This window comes from Elaeis guineensis, chromosome 9, assembly GCF_000442705.2.
Source record: "Elaeis guineensis isolate ETL-2024a chromosome 9, EG11, whole genome shotgun sequence".
Classification (NCBI taxonomy): Eukaryota; Viridiplantae; Streptophyta; class Magnoliopsida; order Arecales; family Arecaceae; genus Elaeis; species Elaeis guineensis.
In genome coordinates this window covers 94245194-94261772 of record NC_026001.2, presented here as the reverse complement: position 1 = coordinate 94261772, position 16579 = coordinate 94245194, and the positions used below count along the sequence as shown (strand labels likewise).

At 42.3% G+C, this 16579-nt stretch overlaps 1 protein-coding gene across 1 annotated transcript; it reads left to right on the top strand.

Moving 5' to 3' along the window:
* Positions 1-521: 521 nt before the first annotated feature.
* On the top strand, positions 522-6552 carry LOC105051042 (uncharacterized). The gene is made up of 2 exons (XM_010931306.2): positions 522-701; positions 6190-6552. Exons 1-2 carry the CDS (start codon positions 555-557, stop codon positions 6274-6276), a joined length of 234 nt encoding a protein of 77 aa, XP_010929608.1. The 5' UTR covers positions 522-554; the 3' UTR covers positions 6277-6552.
* The last annotated feature ends 10027 nt before the right edge of the window (positions 6553-16579 follow it).

Genomic DNA, 16579 nt, shown 5'->3' with positions numbered 1-16579 from the left:
TAAATCGGTAAGGATCTATGCCAAACTCCTTATCATTACAAGATAATTTTTTATTTTTATAAAAAATTTAAATATTTATATTTAATTTTGCTCTTTAATCCTTCTTTAATTTATAAAAAAAATCATATTTTTTAAATTTAAAAGAAATATCGAACTAGCACATGACCATGGCGTGCCTAAATCGGGCCTGGATCATGTCGGGCCATGTTAAGCCCATGGATTGAGCTGTACCATATTTAGCCCATGAGTTGTGTCAGTCTAGATTTTTATGGGTCATGTCGGGCTTGGGCCACTGATCGCAAATCATCGACCCAGCTCGACTTCTTTTAATGAGCTGTATTTGATACAGCTCGTTACTGTAGCAGTTGGATCATGCTCGGTGTGGTTTGGTTCATGCTGGATCAGACCGTATAATGGGTGGTCCGATCCATTACCCATGTGGCGACGTGGCTCATCCAGCAGTTGAAAAGTTTTTTAAAAATATTATTAAGTTGTGACCGTCGTTTTCTTGAGCCAGGTGCATCTCACTGTTCCTAGCGGCACAGCAGGGAGAGATGAGCGGGTTTGGGGGGGCTTTTTGGGGGACGCGGGCGCTGGAGATCGTGAAGCGGAACAATTCGCCCGGTCTTCTGTGGAAGAGGATCAAGCTCACCACCACCCGCAAGGCCAACGCCAAGAAGCGCCTCCGCCGCGTGTGGCAGGTTTTCTTTTTTCTAAATCTCTTTGTCTTCTTCTTCCCGATCGATTGATTCCCATTCATGGAGGACTTAGAGTTTTTTTTTTTTCTATTTTTGATTGAAGTTTGGGTTAGGGTTTGAACTTGAGAATGGAATGGTTCATGGTGTTAAGACTTAAAATTGGGTCCTTTATCTTTGGATTCTTCTAGCAATAGGCAACATTTTCGATGATGAAAGCCTGCATTCAATCGATTGTTTATGGATACGTGGTGGAAACTCATCAAAGTCCAACCTTTCCCATAAAATATTAGGGAAGAATCGAAAGTTTGTTTGAAGTAGCTTGTATTGGACTCAATAAATTAGTTAATTCCTTGGGTGATGGGGTTTGAAATTTTTTTGTAAATCACAGTGATCAATTTGGCTGAACAAACGGACCTAGAGGGTAGGCTGCGCCAGGATTGTTTTTGAGCTTTCAAACTGAAAGAAGAAATTGTCATTGCTTCTAGAGTGGAAGATGTTTGCTGGCATTGTATTAATTCGCGGTAGGATATCCATGTATGACACCAAGACCGGCATCCCAAGTGTGGGAGCGGACCATCCTGTTCCATCTAGTAAATAAACAGAGCATCTCAAATGATGATTAGAAGCAATGTCAGCAGTACCATCAGAAGTGCTCGGTTTGGGGCATACTAAGTTGTACTGGAGGCCGATCGGGAAGGTTTTGGCCTTCGACTTGAGAAACTGGCAAGAGAGGGGGAGAGAAAGAAAGAGAGGGAGAGGAAAAGAGAGAGACGGAGAGGGAGTGGGAGAGGGGGAGAGAGAGACAGAGAAGGAAAAAGAGGAAGTGAGAGAGAGGAAAGGAGGGAGGGGAAGATGGAGGAAGAGAGGGAGAGAGAGAGGGAGACGGCGTGTTGCCAGAACAGGGTTGGATCCCCTGTTTCAAGATTTTTATGCAAAACAGAGGCTTTGACCCTTGTTTATATATATTTTTGAAGTTTTTAAGTGAAGTCGGCAACCACTACCAACTTCACTTAAAAAATTCAGAAAAATATACAAAGGGTCGAACCCCATTTTTCATTTTGGAATAGGAGCTCCGCCCCTGTTCTAGCAATGCGGAGAGATGGCTTCGAAAGCCCTCCCTCCACCTCTCCTGCTCTCCACTACCCTCTCCCTGTCTCTCCTCCTTTCCCCCTCTCTCTCTCTCTCTCTCTCTCTCTCTCTCTCTCTCTCTTTCTCTTTTCCTCTCTTTCCTTCTCCCTCTCCTCCTCCCTCCACCTCTCTCTCTCTCTCTGTGTGTGTGTGTGTTTCTCTTTGTGCTAGCCTTTTCTGCTCTCTACATCTCTTCCTCCCCCTCCCTTGCCAATTTTCTTGTCGGTTCATTTCGGAATGGCACAACACTAGGGCGTACCATACCATACCATTGGCCTACCAGCATGAGTGTCAGTTCCAGTACTATGGACCTTGATGAGAAGGCTGTCCTCTTTCATTATGCTCATGGGTTAGTCTTGAGTGAAAAGGATTTCTACCGTCATGATACAAAGGGAAGCAAAGTTGAAGACTATTTCTACTATGTGAACAAATTTGAGGAAGCATGGTCTCTCTCATCAAACAGTTATGACAAAGAAAGTGCTAGGGATTTGACTAAACCTCCTATATATGACAAGGAACCAAGGGAAGATATTTATTTCATGACTCAACATGAAAAGCATCAAGTAGAGGATTATATGGATGATTTACCTTCAACACATGTGGAGCTCTCAAGCATCCTATATTATGATGGTAAATCTTTCACCATTTATCATGATCTTATATTCATCCAAAATTTTGAAGATCCTTTGATCCAATATCGATTTGTGCACTTCCATTGCAATTCATCGGGAATTTGATGATTGAGAATTGAGTTAAATATTATTAAACCAACTGAATGGAATCTTATGATGGAGTGTCGAGTAGATATGCAATCAATCAATATAAGCATTCTATTGGTGGAATTTTTCCCAAAAGACAAGAATTCTAACATGTCAAAAAAGTAATGCTTAAGTGGTTAAAAAATGTAAAAGAAGAAAACATAATTAGAGTGGTGTAATGGAGAATGTGGGATTGCATCACCAAATTCTTAATGAAGAATCGAATTCAAGGACACATGCTAACCAATTTGAGGAGTATGATAGTAGGTGTCTTTGGATTAAGTTAAAACAGACACCATGGTCAATCAAGGTCCAGCATAAAACTTAAAAGAGAAGTCTAGGCCATGAGATCTATGTCATGAAGCCCATAATATCACTTATAAGTTTAAACATTAATTATTTTTAGTTGGTTTCTAAAGTCATGCTTGTTATTGTCATTAACTTGTACTAGTCAGAAGCTGATTCTATGATCATTTGTGTTGTCTCTATTTGAAATTTGGGATAGCTATTCTTAAACTTGTTTTTGCAGAAGCATAGAGTTGGAGACTTGTTCCCTCATATGCTATGTAACCTTTTATGCTATATGCAAGGAAGAAAGGTTTCTAATTTGATCTCTAGGTAGTTCCTTTTTGTTGCTCCTACATGTTATAGTGGTTTCCATGATTTCAAGAAAAATCCTTTGGTGGTTATCCATTTTAATAATTGTTTTTTAATTTTATAATAAGATGCCTGTTGATAATCTATGTAGCCATTTTGAGACGAAATAGATCTAATATGGGCCTAGCAATTCGCATATTGTGTATCCATATCCATGTTTATTTAGTGGATACGTGTGGGGATAATATATCGATCATGTGCTAAAATTCATATTTGTGTTGCTTTTAAATGGGTAGAAATGCATATTGGATATATGTCATATCCATATTTCTTCAAAATGGTTATGGATGTTGAGTCGGACTTTGATAACTAAGTTTAGAGATCCAAACTTCAACTTTTCAAACTTGCATGTGCATTGCCATTAGAGTCTCTTTTTTTGGATGTGGATTTGCTATTAGTCTTACAAAGGCATACATCAATCAGCGCATGAATTCATCAAACCATCAAACTCAATCTCGAATATCTCTGTGTATTATGAGACCGAACAGTTGTATGTTTCTATTGGTTATTCCTACTCTAATCCCTTATGCTAATTTAGCAACATAGCATCAACTTTCTGGACCAGTGAACTAGAAGAATGCTGAAACTAATTGAGAGCCAGAATCAAAAACATAATATTCATGGAAAGAAGCAAAAAAAATATCCTAGAAAGAGGGTCAAGGTTGGGTTGGATTAAGGTTGGGAGATATAGTGGTTGGGGTCAGTTAAGTTTGGGAGATCTAGACATTGGGCTCGATTAGAATTTGCCCTCAATCCAATCCATCCCGCTTAAGTTGCTGCCCTACCTACCATAGATTACCTCATTAATGTACTAAGTTTTATAACAGAAAAAAAAATAGGAAAGAATGGGTACAGAATCTACCAGAAAACATTATGATATCAGCGATCATCCCCCATCAAATGCAAAATACCCAAAATACTCTACAGAAGGATTCACCTATACATTTCAATCAATATAAAATGAACAAAGATGAGGGATGTAATCATGATTGGAAGCAAGACAAGAAATCAGAAAAGGGAACAAAAATCCAAATATCAAGATTAAATGAAATATAGGCAAGAATTTTTTTTTAAAAAAAAAAGAAACAAAAGTACATCTACCGTTGTGTGCTCAATCCACCTCAATTGCACAACCTCGACCTTGTCCAGTTGAAGAAAGAGGATATAACAGACAGAGGTGTGATGTTGGGTTGGGGTCATTCTCTCTATTGCTAAGTGGCTGGCAATTCAAAGGAGAAAGATGTGAGAAGAACTGGAGAATAAAAGAACTACAGTGAAGCAAGGATGTGGTTAATTGTGTTGATGATCTGGTAGGATGGATCAAGACCTGGCAGTTGGTTTTTGAGGAAGAGGGGAGACTACAGCAGTGGGGCAAGCAGAGGGAGTTAAGAGTTCAAGATTTGTTTCAATAAGTCATAAGGTTTTTTTATTTTTAATGTTTAATCAGATAGGAGGATCCATATCCAGGAAAGCACTTTACATCTGCATCTGGATTTCAGAATTTCTTTGGAATTCATGTAGGATGTACCTTTATGTATCTGAATCTGATTTGATTCGAATACAGAACCCCATTCTGTTTGATATTTTCCAACTTTCAGCCCTGTCGGCCATAATTTCAAATATCACAGGTTTGACTGTTATCTCCTCATATTTACAGAGATTTTGTAAAAATATGGGATATATTATTTTATTAGCTCTTCTACCGATACCCATGCGAGCAGCTCATGTCTGGATTTGATAATGAGGCTATGAAGCTCTTGGACAAGTGGGTTGCATGATATCCTCTATGGAGTGAATATATTAATGAACCTGCTACTTTCTTAATATTTGACTTTAAACAACGTACAAGTCGCTGTCAAACCCACATTTTATATATGCCCCTTATGATTTAAAATGTGATATTAATTACTTGAAAGGGGATTTCATGCAAACTTTAGTGATTTCCAATTCACAAATACGCTACCCAGTTTTTGATGTTCAAATAAAAACTGTGATATTTGCTGCAGTTTTCTCTTAAGAGTCCACATTTAGATATCTGTTTCTTTGTTAAAGTTTCCCTTGTTCTTTGATCTTGTTTTCAGTAGCTGTTCAATGAGGCTTATGGTTTTCTCCGGTGGTATGCTTAAAGTCTTTCAGGAGCCATTTTGTAATCTGAGTTTTTACAAGCAAGATAACCATAAGACTGATTATTCTACAGAACAAGTATATGAAAAAGAAGGGGCACCTTTTCTATAAAATTGAATTATCAGTTTTTATGATGTCCCAGTTTCCACGAAACAGGCTGTATGAAAAGAAACCAAACTACGATTACAGTTAGTATGGAACTATTTTAGTAAACTTGACAACCAAACAACCCCTAATAATCTGTTCCTTTTCAATTTGTATTGGAGGCTTGAGAATTATTCCATTAGAAGCAAAGGAATCTGAAGGGGTGCTCAATGCTTAGAAATTATGTATGAAGGGAAGCAGACCATGATAATATCTGTTGCCAACACTAACAAATTCATAAATTGGGATGATTTATTATATCTACACCCCATCTTTGTCTTGGTTAGCTGGAATGACATCTTTTCCATTTTTTGCCCTTTAAAATGGAACTGATATGTTTTCTCCCCTTTCCAGCTGTGGTGTATTCTGCATGGCTTGCTCTGATTAGTTGCTCCTTCATTTGCTTTTGTGGCAGGCATGCCTTAGTTACATTTCTGGTTCTAGAAGTATTTAGAAATTTGAATCTCCAGTGTCAGTTTATCTTATCACACCACATAGTATAGTTCCAGCAATTCCACTAGCTGGCTCTTCATGTCGTTGTTCTGGTATGATTGATGTGCTAATCCATGGTGCAACAGGAGCCCATTCTAGTGATTCAGCACACTGGTCTCTTGATCAATTAATTCTTCTATGCATTATTTTGTTTCAAAAACTTTTAAAATGTGCCACTTTTGTTGCAGAATGAGGCAGTCTTCAGAGTTTGTTCTGAACCACCATCAGCAAAAATATCAAATAGTGCTACTGCAGTTAAGGGAGGACATAAGTAGCCTGGAAACCGGATCCGGAGGATATTGAGCATCCAATAGGCCCTCAAAGGGTTTGCTTTCATGATTCGAAGCTTCATGCAACCAAATATTCTTCTTTGTCCAATTTCTAATTAAGAGAACTTTGTTGATTCTCCTTGGATTAGGAGGATGTCAATATGTTAGCGTTGTATTAGTCCTTTTTCACTATTAATTTGGGTTTCCAATATGATCCATCTTCTAAAGGTTGTTATCTTCTTTTGATCCTTATTAAAGCCACTAGATTTGATTCTCTTGTTAGCTATATGATGTTATAGTTGGTCGGGCATTCTACTGATCATTTTAAACTTGGGTGATCTACATTTATTTTAAGTCTTATCTGAAGCATTTCCAGTAGCTCTGCTTTCTGAAATAGTTAGTTGACAACATAGATTTGTGTCTGCTAGATGCCAAGGCATGAGAACTGCTGCCATCACTAACCTACCTGGTTTTCATCAAAATGAGTGGATACATGACAATCGGTTGACCATGGACAGAGGCATGCATGCTGACACACGCATGCATGTGTATGATTGGTGTTGCTACTTAAATTGGTCAGGATCGAAAGACGGACATCTAAAAACTTAGAGAAGGGATGTTGGTGTTGCAGTTACCTGCAAAACAAGTTTCAAACCAAAGGTTGTAGCTCCGGCGAGAATCCTCCGACGTCAAGTCAGAAAAGTAGAGAATAAAGAAGCAGCAACGGATTCTTTGAGAGGTATTCGATTGAATTTAACTGGATCTTCGGAGTTTTGGTTGTTTATATAAAAAAATGTTGAACAGCTGGATTGTTAGTTGTGAGGTTGCACGATCCCGAAATTACCGGATCGTTGAACATGCCAAATTGGGTAAGATAATTCCGCCCTTAAACGCTCCCACAAGATCAAGAAAGATAGTTACGTCAAATCTTATCTTGTTTGGGATAGATAGCTGTCGTGCACGTCGAAAAGATAAGTCGACTGAATAGCTCATATACAAGTCAGATCTCGGAGATACCTCCGCTCAGAATGGATATGGACTCCTCAGCTCATACGACAGTCAGCGGTCGTATTGATGATTTGAACGCTTGACATATGTTATGATATAGCGCTGATCCGAGATGCTCACGGTAATCATCGTAACACTATCTCCTACTCTTGAGTCTGAGGATCAGACGAAAGGAGTACTCCAAAAATGCCTCAAATTCAATACCACGTGCTTCTGTCTTCACGTCTGCTTCTGTTGCATTTAAGGTGGGTGATATCAGGCTAATGTGAATAACGCAGACGGACATAATTGATGGGATTACTCAGACGACGGTCTCTTCGAGGTTTTAATCATTTAGCGGTGGTTTTTCCATTTTTTCTCTTTTAAATTTGCTCTTTGAAGGTACAGATTGTAACAGATCTTTTTATATTGATTGTCCGTCATGATTCTTTGAAGCAAAATAGATCCACAGCGCATGAAGAATTTGAACAAATTCTAGCTCGTAGGAGGCATGTTGTGGTTTTGGTTGCTGAAACGGGATCCGCGATCAGAGAAGAAGAATATACTGTTCCTACTATCGAACCCACGGCCCAATCATTAGAAGCTGTGACGCAGGATTCTCCAGGAGAAGTCCCGGCCAGTGGGGTGCTGACGGAGACGGCATCGGAGATGAGCGTCGAGGAATGCTCTAAAAAAGATCTGATTGAGAAAGTACAGATGGAAGAGGCGGTCGACAACCTGGAGAAAGATCTGACCAAGACGATGGAGACAGAGGGATCTCCGAAGATGACGACTACTGTTGGGCACTTTCTTGCATCCACTGCTCATGCAGAATCCTTAGATCCGACGCCCCGTGCTCCATCTGCAGGAGAGATCCTCCAATCTGCGGTGGAATACTTGAAGAATCTTCTACCGCTAGTCGAAAGGTTGTTTTTCAACGAACAAAGGAGGGAGAAACGATTTGCCGATGCCTTGAGATCCCTTACACATATAGGTCAATGTTTGGCGAGCCTTGTTAGTTCCAACCTCGATGTTCTAATGATGAAAAAGAAGAGATTGATTTACTGAAGTACCGGTTAGGACATCTGGAGAGGGATAATACGGAGCTGGCCAAAGAACTCAACCTTACAGAGAAGGCTCTTCAAGAGGCTCAGGAGTCGATTCTCCATCGGGATGAAGAACTGTGGCAGGCCGAAAGACATATTAAGGCCCTCGAACAATAGAAATCTAGGGCCAATAGGAAAGTTGAAGACATCGAGGGGATGATTAAAACCCTTGAAAGACAGAGATCTGAGGCTGAAAGAGACTGTTGCCGGAACCGTGATGACCTGAAGCTTTTGAGGAAGACACTTGAAGCAAGAAGAGGTTCTTCGAATCTTGAAACTCACTCTCAAAAGAGTCTCAGTGGTGGTCCGTCCAAGAGGGTCAGAATCTCCAAAGGGACGAGTCGAGGAGGAAGAGCTCTTCGAGAGGACGGACGTTTCGCTTCCAGGGGAGTTCAGACCTCCCTTGAGCTGCTCTCGGGAGTCCAGGAGATCGAATCAGAGGTGGAGCACTTGAAGAAGAGGTTGAAAGAGAGAAAGGTAAATCATAAGCTTCTCTGAGGCAAATTTATAGATCAGGAGATTTTATTCAAACATGCTGAAAGCAGGAAAAAGCGGCTAGAGAAAGAAAGGGCTAAGATCATAGCTCAAGCTCGCAAAGCGGTGTTCTTCGCGGGCTTCGAGAAGTGCAAGTCCATTGCCCAGGTGCATTTTCCTCCTGACTTCGTCAAGCATCTTCAAATTGATTGTTTGGATAAAGATTTATAGGTGGTATCATTGGATAGCCGATCAAGGTTTATAATGATGTTCTATTTTTCAGATGAGATAGACAAGATCGATGCAGCCATCCAGACCGAAGGCATCGTCGGTGCCGAGGAATACTATCCCGCAGACGACCACCCCAACAATCCCCTTGAGGAGTGATTCATGTCCTCTTCTTTTTTTTTTCTTTGTGATCCGAGGATCCTGATCTTGTAATAGAGTCTCTACAGGAACAGATGTATTCTTTTTTTTTTTATGAATAAAAATCATGCTTTCAAATATATGAGTAAAAATCTTTAACACATGTTCGAATCTTGACTGTAACTACAAAACCTGATTAGAGTAACTAGCTCGGGCGAATACTTAGCCTGTGCTGTGCTTCAAGCAAGGAATAAGCTGAGCTGAAGTTAGAACGAAAATTCGAGCTGGCTCCTGCTGGCTTTAGCTGTGGTTAGAATTGCAAGTTCGATAGAGATTGTAATTCTAATTTCGATCTAGGGCGAGATTCCATACCTGTCGTACAGATTTCGAAAAGATCAGAATTCGAATTGTATCCATATGGAAAGAATTGGAACACGTCTGCATGTATTCCTTCGAAAGTGGTGCAAAGTGTAATTTATCTGTCATTGACATTAACTACCATATCGGCGGTAGCAATCATGTCCATTCGCAGTCTTCACGTATCGCGCAAATGCCAGTCTTCTGTCGATGCACGTCTCCTACAATTAATGCATCGATGGAAGGCGGCTTTTGGACATCTCATTAATGTTTGAGGTTATTTAAAATCTTCAGACATAATTAAACATGGATCTCACTATGTTCTGATTTTCTCCTTTCACTGTGAGTTTTTCTCTTCATCCTTTCGCAGCTTTTCTGCATGAGTGAGAGAGAGATAGCCACCATGGAGCCTGACTTTGAGCCGCTGGGCTTCAGATCAGAGTTGACGGAGTGGGATATAATCATGCTGCACGAGCAATATCAAATACCTCTTGCATTTCAACTCGAAATCTCAGGATCAGGTGATCGTGTCTATCGTCCGCCTTCGAGACGTATGGGCTTTTATGAGAAGTGCTTTTGAGCTGGGTTAGGCTTCCTCTCCACCTTTTTTTTGTAGCACTCCATTATTTTGAGATATCGCCGTGTACGATGGTGCCGAATACATGACGGCATATCTACGGCTTCACCGCATTATGCATGTTGGTTGGGATTGCGCCAAATATTACATTCTTCCATTTTCTCTTCAGCCTTAAGCGGCATTTAGACTCATGCGGTGGTGGTACATGACTCCGTGGAAGAAGAAGGATGTCTTCCACCAGATATTTCTGGGTATGCCTTTCGTCGTGCACGGTTGGAAGCTGAGGTTTTTCTTCATCTCGCAAATATCAGACGAAGACTGAAAGTTTTCTTCTTGATGAATGAGAGCCTGAAGCAGGAGATGATAGCTCTGCGGAGCCTCAGGGTTTCGGAGTTGAAAGAGTTATGTCGGCTCAGGTGCTTTTTAACATCGGTATCAGTCAAGTCGCTCCTCAAGGTACATAAGTCAGCTGTTTTGGCCTTAAATCTTCTGGTTCTGTTCGTTTTACAATTTGATCGTTATGATTATAGAGCTAGATGTTAGGAAAAGCTCAAGCTCGCCAAAGAAAAAGAGGAAAACTCTATGAAAGAGAAGTGCCAAGCCCGTCACTGGGCGGAGCCTCTGGGCCAGAGTTGGGGATTTCGCACAATCGACTTTGAAGGCCAGAGAATCCGAGTCTTCTCATCCGAAAGGCCATGAGATTACGTGGGTGAGAAGCGGCTTGCCTACCACCTCAGCTACTGCAGGTGACTGGGTGAGTCGTGCAGATCAAGATTTGGAGAAGATGATTCTGAGCCTATCTGCTCCTCCCAGCTCACCAATCCGACCAGCTTCACTCACTGTCAGATCCTCCTCGGATGAGGCACCAGTCGAGATTATGGGCGTGTCTGAAACTGCACCAATCGGGATGAAGCTGGAGGCCTTTGTTGAGAGATTCCATGCTCGCAAGCGAGTTACTCTCCGGACTGCTCCTCCCTACTGATGCGAATGAGTTGTTGAGCGTTCCTCAGAGGGAGATGAGGAGAGGAGCAGTGGATTGCCTCATCCGGATATGTTGGGGCTTTCTCATTTAGCACTTACTGTATACTCATTTATTACTCATGAGTTTTTCTTCACTTGCCAGCTTATCCATTACTTGAACAGGTATATTGAAAGCTCTCGTAAATTGGCCAAAGAGACGAAGAAGTCTGGACTTGAAGCTGAGATGCTCAGAAGAGCAAAAGACAGGGCTGAAAGAAAAGTCGGAGAAGTCTCCATGAAAGCCGACGCCATCGAGAGGAGAGCCGAAGATGTCAAGACGGCATTGAGGAAAGCTATTGAGAAGAATTCTCGGCTATTGGGCAAGGCAGCGGAGTTCAAAGCTCAGGCGAAGAGGAACGTAGCCGCTTGCGAGGAGAACAATCGCCTGCAAAAAGAGATAAAAGAGCTGAAGGTCCAACTGGGGGTGGAGGAGAAGCGGATAGTTGAGGCTGCTTCTAAAGCTGTAGAGGAATTTCGGACCTTAAAAGAATATAAGGAAGAAAGAGCTGAATATTCCACTGACACCTATGACGCTGGAAGGCAGTCTATCCGAGCTCGAGTTGCTGCCAAATATTTAGATCTGGATTTGAATTTTTTAGACGAAATCTAGGATCCTACCGTGGTAGATGTCTCAACGATCGGCACCTTAACTCTAAGTGCCGCACTGTAATTTCTATATTTTTTTTTTCATATTTTAGAGTCATTATAAGAGAATTTTGAAAGAAATAAAATGAGTAGTCTTTTATCATACTTCTGCTTTGTGAACTTACTCATGCTGATCTGAGGCAATTTAAGTGGATAATAATCTCGTCTCCCTTAAATACAGGCGATTATGAAAAATAACAGTCGATGACTCATTCGATAAGATCATGCCTGAGAGACGACATGGGGTCTATGAAGATGCGCCATGTGGGCATGTTTTGTTTTGTGAAGCGTCGCAGAAATTTATTCCCACATTGGAGAAAGTGCGCCATTAACCATTTGGTCATTAACTCTTGGAAAGCACCGATTGACAATTGATCTGACTGCTAGCGCTTATAAATATAGAGCCAGAGAACAAGGGGATCTTTACTCCTTCTGTGGCAGGAAGTCTCTTTTTTCACCTACTGCCATGTTATCGCCTTCGAGTCTACCACCCTTGGAGTTAATTAAGAGATGGGTGAGAGAGTGAAATGCCATTGCCAGGGATGCCTATCGAAGGTACTTAGCCCATAAAAGGGAGAGGGCTAGGCGGGCCGGTGCATCCACTTTTCATGGGGCTCCCCCTCCTTTGCCTCCTGCGACCAATCTTTTCCATCAGCTCGAGCACATCTCGCCTACAGTTTGGGAGCGATGTATTGTGGAGTTTCGAGATTCTGCAGTATTTCAGAGGGAGGTGCTCGACATTGCTGCCGCTACCTTCATCCAGGACTTTGATGATTGTAAGGCCCATTTACTAAGGATAATGCCGTATCTAGAACTTTACGAGATATAAGCTGACGATACCGACGAAGAGATGGAGATCTCGATGGATAAAGATTGAATCAGCTCACCCAGATATTGAGGAGGCGAAGTCCTCGATGGATAAAGATCGAACCAGCTCACCTGGCCGATCTAATGTTTCATCGATTGCAGTAGGACGTCTCTCATCTCCTCTTCTTCCTCTTCATCTTCTGCTGTGCTCCTCTTCTTCTGCTATCCTCCTATTCTTCCTCTTATCTTCCTTATTTTCTTCTCTTGTTCGCAAAATGGTGCCTGGAGCAATCATCCTCCAAAATGATTAAAACATCAGTTTTTTCTTTATAAAGTGTTTGGAGCACTGATTTCTTTGTAAAGATTTTAATGAATAAAAAAAAATATTTTATTCTAGAAGTCATTGTTTTGTTTCTAACTTTAAATTTGTATCTATGGACTATAAATTTTGCTTGGCTCGTAGAGAACAACACAAATAGATGCTCAGATCAGTGTAAAAAAATACTCAGTGCTCAGCTCAGCACGAGTAAGGTTTTAGGTTGCTCAGTTTTAACATAAATATGCTTAGGACAACTTCGATTGAAGTGAACATGTGTAGAGCAGTTTAGAATAACTTGAATGTAACTTGAATGTAATTCAGCTGTTCATGAATCTGAGGCATCGTAATAATTATCTCAACACTACCCCTCTACTTCTAAGTCCGAAAGAGTGCCTTAGGCGGAAGGAGTATTTGTTGAGGTAATGCCTTTAGCCGTACGTTGTCCGTCCTTTTATTCTTCTTCTGAAGAGGTTGTGTGTCGACGGCGAGCTTGTGCCTATAGCATCTAGGGTTTTTCAGTGGCATTCCGAGGGTTTGATTAGCTATCCCTTACGAGTGGTGTTGTGTACCTGTGGTGATCTTGTGCCTACGGCATCTAATACTTCTCATCTTCATACGAGAGGCAGTGTGTGCCAGCGGCAAGCTTGTGCCTACGACATCATGCACTCTTGGCGACATTCTGAGGGTCTGATTAGTTATCCCTCCGAAGATTTTCTAAAGGTCTCCCTCCGCTTCTCGTGCAACTCGGGCTCTGCAGAGATCTGATAAGTTAGCCCCATCTCGAAGTTGTCATGATCTTCTTGAGGGTCTAATTAGTTAGTCCTCATGAGTGGCGTTGTATGCCTGCGGTAATCTTATGCCTGTGGCATTTAGCTCTTCTTGTCTTTGTGCGAGAGGCAGTGTCTGCCAGCGATGAGCTTGTGCCTACAACATCTTGGACTCTCGATGATATTTTGAGGGTCTAATTAGTTATCCCTCCGAAGATTCCCTAAGAGTCTCCCTCCGCTTCTCGTGTGACTCGGACTCTGCAGGGGTCTGATAAGTTAGTCTCGCCTTGAAGTCACCGAGGTCTTCTCAAGGATCTGATTAGTTAGCCCTCACGAGTGGCGTTGTGTGCCTGCGACGATTTTGTGCCTACGGCATCTAACACTTTTCATCTTTGCATGAGAGGTAGTGTGTGCCAGCGACAAGCTTGTGTCTATGGCATCTTGCACTCTCGATGGCATTCTGAGGGTCTGATTAGTTATCCCTCTAGAGGTTCTCTAAGATCTCCCTTCGCTTCTCGTGCGACTCAGGCTTTGTTAGGGTTTGGTAAGTTAGCCCTGCTTCAAAATCGTCAAGGTCTTTTCAAGAGTTGGATTAGTTATCCCTCCGGAGGTTTCCTAAGGATCTCCCTCCGCTTTTCATGCGACTCGAGCTCTATTGGGATCTGATAAATTAGCCCCACCTCGAAGTCGTCGAGATTTTCTCGAGGATCTGGTAAGTTAGCCCTCACGTTAGTTGACCATAGTTATAATTCAGGGTCTTGTGTAGGAGGAAGCAACTCTTGGAGAACTAGGGTGCCAATCATAAATTGATGGCCCTGTAAATTTTATTTTCATAAAAAATAATTACGTCATTGGTGATATACGTGGAGATTCGCTGAGCTCCATGGCTTTAATATTGGTTCCGTCGAGCTGCTTTAACCTATAAGCTTCTGGACATGCTACTTCATCTACTCAGTTGGGCAATAGCCTTCCTTCTAGCATCTGCTCGGTAGGCTGTTAGACTTTGACTCGCCACATCATCAGGTCACTAGATCAAAGTTGATCATCAGGCGACAAGATCCGTATTTTTTTGTAAAAAATTAATTAGTTAGCATTTAGTTACCTCATCTAGATATGAACCGATTTTCACCATCCGGCTCGAATTCCAAAAGACCCCCCAGTAATCATATGGATTTCTCCTCGGATGGATTGTTCTTCTTCCACCATTTTCCCTCCATCCTGCTGTCGTTCCTGCCGCGCTGGTGTTTATTGCAGCTGAGATTGAGAGAGATGCTGTTGAGGCAGAGGGGCGACTGCTGAACTCTCGAAGCTCGACGTTGAGGGGCCGCTCTTTGGATAAAGATTCAGCCGCCCTTGTCTGACAAGCCTTTCGATCTCTTCATGAAGCTGGTGGCAGTCTTCAGTATCATGATCGTGGTCAGGATAGTAAAAGCAATATCTATTCGGATCCCGACAGCATTGCAGCCTCATTCTCATCAGTCGAGGCTCAGGTAACTCAGGCCCCATTTGTAACAACACCTTTCTCCGAGAAACATTTAGAAGTGTGTAGCTATCGTACAGCCGAGAAGGTGATGGTTGCTGAATCCTTCTCAAAAGACTGCGGGATCGATGATTTCGACCCCCATTATTCCACCTCGGGGGTGGAGATCGGGAGTATTGACGTCTTTTCTTCTCTCATCTTGGATGGTGCTCTTTGCTGGATCTCGCCGTAGCTGAACTAGTAGGAGTATCATCGGCAAAGGCCTTTTCCATGCAGGTGTACTTCTTCACACGGGCAAGTATATCTGAGAGATCTTGAGGATAAGTCTTAACTAACGACTTTTTCAAGTCATTCTTCAAGAGACCGCTCATCATTGTGGCCATCACGGTCGACTGGTCCAAATTTTGAACCTCGAGGATCGCCATGTTGAATCTATTTATAAAAGAGTGGATTGACTTGCTTTTCTTTTGCTTGATGGTATGGAGGTAGTCGGACTGCTTCTGCTATCGTCGGCTACTGATGAAATGACCGATGAAAGACCGACATAAGTCATCAAAGAAATGGATAGACACCGGCCTCAAACTTGAGTACCATGATCCAGTGGCTCCTTTAAGAGTTGGAGGGAACGCTCGACAGAGGATTGCATCTGATGCTCTCTGAAGGAGCATGACTGCCTTGAAGGTCTCCACATGATCGACGGGGTCGTTGGTTCTGTCGTTGACCTCCAGCTGAGGTACTTTGAAGTGCAGGCGGAGTGGTTTCTATACAATCCTTGGGATGAAGGGCGGCTAGCTTTTGTACCCTTCGTAGGTCAGCATCGAGGAGTCATTTTTGTTGAGGACCTTTTTAATTTTCTGATCCAATTACTGGTCGAGCTCTTGAAATCGCCTTTCAAAGTCAACTTCATGGATGGTACCACCCTCGGAGCGCAGAGGAGATCGACGTTCGAGGGTTGAGTCATGGCCCGACTATGGGCTTGGAGATCGCCGCCTGATCGACTGCTGGGCCCTAAGGTGACTTTGATGAGTTAATCTCCTCTCTGAACTTCGAAGAGGCGTCTGCGGCTCTGGTTGAGGTGATGGCTGCGGAGCCGCTGACAAAATAGGATTTTGCGGGAGTGCCACTGCGGAAGGCACAAACAGCACCATCGAGGAAACTACATGACGCACCACTATAGGGGGTGTAGGGACAGCCTGAGGAGGCTGTGGCACCGTCTGAAAGGGCACGAGAAAGGTCTGGACTATTTGAATTGCAGTCATCAGATATTGAATTTGTTGGAAGAGCTAACCGAATTGATCAGCCGTGACTGGCACTGGCAGGACCGGTTGAATCGATGGAGGGATGATCGGTTGAACTGACGAAGAGATTTTCAATGCCAGTGGCTGAACTTGATTGTTAGCCTGA